The 7,564-nt window shown below is 40.6% G+C and overlaps 1 protein-coding gene across 2 annotated transcripts; it reads left to right on the forward strand.

Annotated features, from left to right (window-relative positions):
• The first annotated feature begins 498 nt into the window (after positions 1–498).
• Positions 499–5,721, forward strand: C4_1H7orf25 (chromosome 4_1 C7orf25 homolog). 2 transcript variants are annotated; one of them, XM_078688196.1, is made up of 2 exons: positions 499–668; positions 4,274–5,721. In XM_078688196.1, the coding sequence occupies exon 2, from the start codon at positions 4,290–4,292 to the stop codon at positions 5,559–5,561; it is 1,272 nt and encodes a 423-aa protein (XP_078544322.1). In that variant the 5' UTR covers positions 499–668; positions 4,274–4,289; the 3' UTR covers positions 5,562–5,721. The 2 variants fall into 2 exon arrangements, with proteins under 2 accessions (XP_078544322.1, XP_078544321.1); XM_078688195.1 differs by having other exon boundaries at positions 501–676.
• Positions 5,722–7,564: the final 1,843 nt, after the last annotated feature.

Raw genomic sequence — 7,564 nt, forward strand, 5'->3', positions numbered from 1 at the left:
TTGACCTCACTGTTGAACTGCTGGCATTTCTAGTTCAGTTATATATTTTATATGCATTGTTTTTGAACATGAAATACTAATAACAAAAATTATATCGCAAAAAGAAGAATGGGGAAACAAATTAACCTGGTTTGCTTGACTGACTCGAGAGCCTGCAACCATTTATTTCATACTTTCTGTAGTTCTTGAAAACTGCAAAACTTCTCGTGGAGCAGTCGTAAGTAACTCATAATACAAAGAATTACAATTTCTCTTTCATATTTGGATTTTCTATGGGGTTCCCTTGACAGTGTATATAGAGATGGTAATTCAAAACAGAAGCAATATTTGAAGGCACTTTCACTGGATTTGTATTCAGAGACCACTAGATAAACTTGCGGGCAAACAAATGTACAGTTCCTTCTTTGGGAACAGTTGAAAGGGAGAACAGCTTGCCCCGGAAGGAGCCACACGCAGAAAGATGCTGCTTCATCGACCCGGAAATGACGTCTTAAGTAGGCGGTGCCGGTAGTCAATATTCCATAAGTGCTTTAATGGACTGACCGAGCGGTTCGTGCTCAGGTTGACGGAAGCGTTGTGACTTACCATTGTGTAGAGGTAAAAGTGTCCCGTACGTATCTCGCTGGGCAGCCGGAAGAAGACAGAAGAAAACACAGTGACGCTGTCTGGTCAGTGAGTAAGTAGAACTGTGTTTTGTGCTCGCTATTTTTGTTCCTTTAGATTGATATTTTCACTGTAATTTGCCCCTCGCTAGGAGAGACGCACAGATCTGTGAAATAGCATTTGAGAAATTAGGCCCATCGTTTGCAATGTAACGTAGTTGCAGTGCTTTCAAAATTAAATTGATTAGTGTTTAAAGCTTTTAACTTACTTCACTTATGGTGTGTAGCAATCCACGGTAGTTCTTGGCGTACCCCTTTCAACAATGGCCCACGGTAGGAATTATTCTCTTTAATAAAGATGGGCAAGGTGGCATAGTACACAGCCGGTGGTCTGGCTTTGTTCTGAGAGTTAAAGCTCACATTGAGTAAGAATTGTTATGTAAATGAGTCAACAGAGGACATTTAAAAGTTATGTTTTCAAACCTTTCACTGCTGGGGTGTTAATGCATCACTGCTGGTGCTTTTTTTTCAAGCATGTTTAAGTCTATATGTTAGCTGAAATCCTTTATCAATATTTCATTGCAGTCCGAATAATGACATATAGAAAGATATATTTTTTTTAAATACTTTTCCTCACTGTCTTGTCTGTTTCTCCAATGAACAAACATAAATCCTGCAACACAAAAAATTGTGGCCTAATAACTGCTTTGTTCACTCTTCATTTGGTGACAAATTCGTGACTATATGGAAAATATAAGAACTATAAGCTGTTTTAAATCTGTATGATGTAAAGCAGGCATTAGTGCAAGTTAGATCTTCTTTGCCCTGACTCACTTGCTGGTAGCCCACAAAGAATGAGGCTTGTCACATTTTTAGCAATTGTTTTTACCTGTATATGGTAGTTCCCTCAGACATTAATATATTCCTGCTAAGACTTGATGCCACAACTTTGTTGTTCTGGGTCATATATGTGGAGGGATATGAGAAATGTACAGGTGTTCTATGGGCTCGAGGTGCATGCAGGCAGTAAAGTGGGTGCAGTGCATTTTGGAAATTTAGAAAGCTACTAAAAGCATAACATCGGTTTATTCTACCTGTCTTTTGGTAACTGGTATCACCCCAGAGCTCTATGGATACATACAACAGCCATGTATTTTTAACTTCAAGAAACCCTAAGCTTTATTTCACTGTGTGCCAGATCTTCCTCATGCTTATTGTCTTCTGTTGATTTGGGATACTAACTGGCAATAAACTTGGTATATTGCATTTGGGAAGTTTGTAAAGCAGCCTAAAGTGAAATGTCGGTTTAGGCAACCTGTCTTTTGTTTTCCAACATTTAGAGTTTTTGTTAATTTACGTTTTTGTGCATTATTTAGTTGCAGGAAGTGCATTTGCACTCTATTCTACACGTACACACCCTATGATGTGTAGAAGTCCCCCCCCCCCCTATTAACTAGGCCTCAATCTGGTCCTGGGAGCCATCTTTTTCAAAATGGATGTCTTCCCCTTGCACATCTCACTGTCTGTTATTTGTTCCACACAGTCATGCAGAATTTATATTCGTTATTTGCATTGCCATTATTTATGCTGTATTCAGTTAATCTACCCTGGCCCCGTCACAAACTGTACCTTTACTTCAAGGACCTTCTGTTAACTAACTGTACCCTTTGTATTCATAATGACTTGCTGTTAAGCATGTATCTAGTTTGTTCCAGCATCTCTAGAAAGCATTAGCATAGAGTGAGCAGAATACATATTCATGCATTGGGATAGTTCTTAGGTGCTAAGGCAATGCGCTGTTTAATGACTGTTTTTATTTTTGATCATTTCATATACAATTTTTTTTTTTTTAAAACCTTGCATTTTTGGGGTGAGTTTTTTTTCTGTGCTATTAGGATTGCTGTCCGTTGCTCTCCTGATTTTGATGCGGACTTGGGTTTGTTTAGAATATTTTGATTTTGCACCTCTGTAATGTTTCATGTGCTGAAAGGTTTCATGGCAATTATTCTGTACAGTATTTGTTTTTCAAATACATCCTTTAAGTTATTCTGCTGATCTAGAATTCAGTTGCCCCTTTTACTTAATTGAGTCTATTTTTGATGTGTAGGTAGGTGCCTCACCTCAGGAAGACATTGCTTTATTGCTGTCTCCGATTCAGCACATTTTGGGAACTCTGTTGAAGTAAATATTAGTCTACAAAATTGTTCGGTCCCTGGGCAGGATGGAAACCTACCATATCTTTTCAACATCTATACTTCTTGAGTTTGCTATCACTGGGTGTCAAAATGCCCTGATTTGCTTCTCGGAACAACGTATTAAGAACTTTGCCAGTATTATAGCATTCACCCCAAAAGAAAACGCAGTAATTACCTTCTGCCTTCCTCACACAGAAACATACCCATGGCAAGATCTTACCCAAATCTGCATTCCTTTAGGTCTTCTTATTGCAGTATTTTCAAGACGTGTGTATATTCCGTGCTTTGAGCGGGGATCTGCAAATCAGACACTACGGTATGTTTTTGATGGACATGGGGCTGGGGGGGGGGGGGGGGGGGAATTCCTTGGTTGAAATCGGCATCTTTGGGTCGGCAACTTGATTTAAAGCTTATTTCTTGCGGTTTCCATGAACTCATTCAGAATCTTTTTGCTTGTGGGCTCCTGTTTTAATCTAGAGAATGTTGGGACTGCTCTATTGTTAGATATGTACTATTTATCGGTGTCTAAACAATGCACTTTCTGTGAAAATGTCTGCAGAAACATCCTGCATTTTGGGTTATACAGATTGTACATTTGTACAAATGTTCTCTAGCCATAAGCCCAGGTTTAGATGTACATTAGAAAAATATGTAACTTTAACTAATCCAGCATTTCTAGTCCTATACAATTTTGCAATTGATGGATGCATGTTTGGTACACAGTCAAAACTTTGTAAACGCTATCTTGATTGTTGGCCCTTGGTATTGTGGGCTTTTGAACACACTACAAAAACGCCATGCTGGTCTACTACTTGAAGAGTTTGTTTAAAGTAATGGTACGTTCGTATTAAGGCTTTGTCTTTTGTGCAAAAACTTACAGATAACAATCTTCTGACTGTTTGCCGTGCTTTCTCCACAATTCTCTGCCTTAGCTAGGATCTAGGTGCCATTTGGATTTTTAATTAGCATTAAGAAAAATCCAATCCGCATCCATCTCCTCTGTGGGTCACAGACGTGGTCTGTGCTCCATCAAGGAGCCAGACACAACCTTTGTAGGAGATCACCATCCACCCTGCATCTGAGACACTGAGGAAAGCAAGTCGTATTGTATATTATTTGGAGCCTGCTATAGGCATCCGGGACGGCCTCTGGAGGATACTAAATGGAAGTAATTTGAGTCTAGAGTTCGTAGACACTTTGGGGGCTTATGAAAGCTTGAAAGCCCAGTTTCTACTGACTGATTGTACTTTATATTCACTGTCTGTGATGTATTTGAAGATCTTAAACAATTTTACTGAATAGATTTAGTCAGTGAGATGCACTCTATTTAATTACGCTTTGTGGACTGCTTTGCTCGTTTGGACACTTGAATTGCTAACTAAAGTTGGCCACTTACATACATTCTGAGTTTTTTTAATTTAAAACTGTATTTTGATTAAATAATAATTATGCACTTTATTCTTTTTTTCCTTTTAGGAATAATGCCACAGAAATGTCTGTACATTCCATGCTGTGTGACCGAATTGCGGTGGCCAAGGATCTGATGAAAAGAGCCGAAACCATCTCCAAATCTCGAATTGGTGGCGTGGAAGGTGGAGCAAAATTATGCAGCAAACTGAAGGCAGAGTTAAAATTTTTGCAGAAAGTGGAGACTGGCAAAGTGGTTATCAAGGAATCACACCTCCAGAGCACAAATCTTACCCACCTCAGAGCTATTGTTGAGTCAGCGGAGAGCCTTGAAGAAGTGCTTAATATTCTCCATGTTTTCAGTTATGAAGATCAATGTGGAGAAAAACAAACACTCGTTGTTGATGTTGTTGCAAATGGTGGCCACACCTGGGTAAAAGCCATTGGACGAAAGGCAGAAGCTCTGCATAATATTTGGCTTGGAAGAGGCCAGTATGGAGACAAAAGCATTATTAAGCAGGCTGAGGATTACTTGCGAGCTAGTCACCAGCAGCCTGTTCAGTATAGCAACCCCCACATTATATTTGCTTTTTACAATGGTGTTTCCAGCCCTATGGCAGAAAAGTTGAACGATATGGGCATATCTGTTCGAGGGGATATAGTTGCTGTTAACTCCACATTGGAGCACTCTAAAGAAGAATGTTACGTAAGCAGTAGCGAGTCAGATGAGGAGGAGAGCACAGAGCTGTTGCAGGTTAGCAGAGTAGACCGAGAGACTGTTGTGGCCAGTGTTGCATTTCCTACAGAAATAAAGGTAGATGTGTGTAATCGGGTTAATTTGGATATTACATCATTAATTGCCTATGTGTCAGCCCTCAGCCATGGAGGCTGCTCTCTGATCTTTAAGCAGAAAGTATTGACGGAGCAGGCAGCTCAGGAAAGGCAAGAAAAGGTCCTACCTCAGTTGGAAGAATTCATGAAGGGTAAGGAGCTTTTTGCTTGTGAATCCGCTGTGAAGGATTTTCAGTGCATTTTGGAAACATTAGGTGGACGAGGTGAGAGACAGCGAGCTGCAGTATTTATGGATAAAATTCACGTGGTACCAGACCAGCCATCCGAACGTGCCTTGAGACTGGTAGAAAGTTCAAAAATAAATAGTCGCTCCATAATGATTTTTGGCACTGGAGATCACTTAAAAGCCATTACAATGACTGCTAACAGTGGTTTTGTCAGGGCAGCTGCTAACCAAGGAGTCAAGTTTAGTGTATTTATTCACCAGCCGAGGGCCCTGACCGAGAGCAAGGAGCCAACAGCCACACCTTTACCAAAGATCTGTTCAAGTAGCAATGGTTTTTGATACCTTAAACCTTGCTGACCCTCAGATTAATGGCTAAGTTCAATTTTGTGTAAAACCTTATTGTAGTCACCTTAAAATTGATATTGGGAAAATAAATGCGCGCTGTCTTGTCAAATTAAAATTACTAAGATAATGTTTTAATTAAAGGACATGAACACAATTTAATTGCTGTGATTCTCTTATTTTATTTATTTTTACACTTGAGCATTAAATCAATATTCTTTTCCAGCTTTTACCACCGCGCTTCATTTAAATCACAGGTCTGTCTTAAAAGCTATAAGGCACTTGCATTGGGGACAGAATTAAGTGCAGGATGCCCACCAAAAGCTGCTTCCAGAGCCTCAGTCTAGGCAGTGCCATACAATTCTAATTCATTTTGTGACCTCGCCTATGGCCCTCAGCTGTCCTTCAGTTTGATAGTTGAGGCTTTGGCTATTAGGCTAACCAACAACACCATCTAAGAGAATTGTATCATAATTACATTAAATGCAACACCTCACCAAAAGATTTGTCCTTTAAAACATGGCTCGTAAATACTAGATACTTATCACTACAAACCGTCTTATGATTTCTAGTCCCTTTTTTCTGTTAGTCCATTTATACCACAGAGCAAGCAGTACATTCTTTTGGATTCTGTCCCCTCTGACCTCTAATGGTATTTTTCTTATTGAATACTGAATAACAACATTGTAAACCCCACCATGGTCTAGGTGGACTTACAATAGTCTGTTTGCCTGCTAGTATTACAGCCCAGACTGTGACACCTGTGGTCAGTGTGTCTCACTTGGTGACTGAATTCCTGCATGTGAGCTGGACTCGCTGTGGGGTCGCTAGTTCTTCTAGGCTGTCTCAGCATTGTCCATCCACTTGAATTGTGGCTTGAGATCTGCAACAGTGGGTCATAACCCTCTTAGAATTGGGATGTGGTAGCTTACACTATGCATCTAGTGTGGCTCGAAAGAATTTGGAGACATAACTGTTTAATTTGTCTTGGCACATGCACCTTGAGAACCAGCTTGGGCAAGGAGGCACTGTTCTTTATCTGGGATGGGCCGCTCCTGTGGACTGATGCTTCAGTTTTCTGGCACTGAGAAAAAGAGAAAGGGGCCTCCTCCTAAACGAGAGCAAATGTGGCATGTTCTCCAAGCCAGTGGCGTTCTTGGAGGTATCCAACCCATAGGAACCGCCATAGCAGCTTTTGGCGGATCTGACAGCCCTATACCAGTGTGGTCTACTGACGTTATTCTGCAAACTATTCATTCAATGAGATTCGCAATATGTGCTAAAAATGGGGAGTCTGTAATAGACCTGAAATTACTTAGTCGGGACCAGTGGACAAGGTAACCAAGGTTAAGAGCAGGTCGATTTTCTTAAAAACGTGATAAACCTTCCTAACTCCGAGGATCGTATTGAGGGCCAGTTCAGAAACAAAGGATATCTTATGAGGGATTTGAATACAAATATTTGGCAATGCCATCAGAAAATATACTTTTATTACCTGCTAAATTGAAAGTCCTTGACCCTGCCAAGTCTGTCATCTATGAGACATCCACAGAGGGGTCTTCCATAAAGGCTTGTGGGTACTGGGGAACCCTGTAGAAGCCCTAGAGGGTCATGTCACGAGACTAAAGGAAGAGGAATAGTTGACAGACGGTGGGAACCCATACCTGAAATAGTGGAGAGGGTCTGGCGGATGTCTGGGTGGGGAGAGAAATGTGTACTTCAAGGTTTGAATAGGGGCCTTAACCATACCTCACTTTCAAATCCCACATGCCACGAATATCCTTCCCGACCTTTAGCGGTAGCCTGAGGTCTCGGTCAGTGGGCCAGGATTTCTTAGTAGTGAGCTTATTAATCTATTGAATTTGATCTGTTTCACCTTCAGATGTCAAGAGAAGCAGCTTCGATTGTATAGGTGGGGAATTCACAGTAATGTGAGCAGTGATGAAAATGGTTTCACATCTTCGAGTTTTTATTTTGGTGTTTGGTGTTAAAAGGAAAGG

The sequence above is a fragment of the Lissotriton helveticus genome, chromosome 4_1 (assembly GCF_964261635.1).
Source record: "Lissotriton helveticus chromosome 4_1, aLisHel1.1, whole genome shotgun sequence".
Lineage (NCBI taxonomy): Eukaryota > Metazoa > Chordata > Amphibia > Caudata > Salamandridae > Lissotriton > Lissotriton helveticus.

Excerpts from the sequence above, each read along its gene's own strand:
- C4_1H7orf25 (XM_078688196.1), top strand. The coding sequence starts at position 4,290 with ATGTCTGTACATTCCATGCTGTGTGACCGAATTGCGGTGGCCAAGGAT.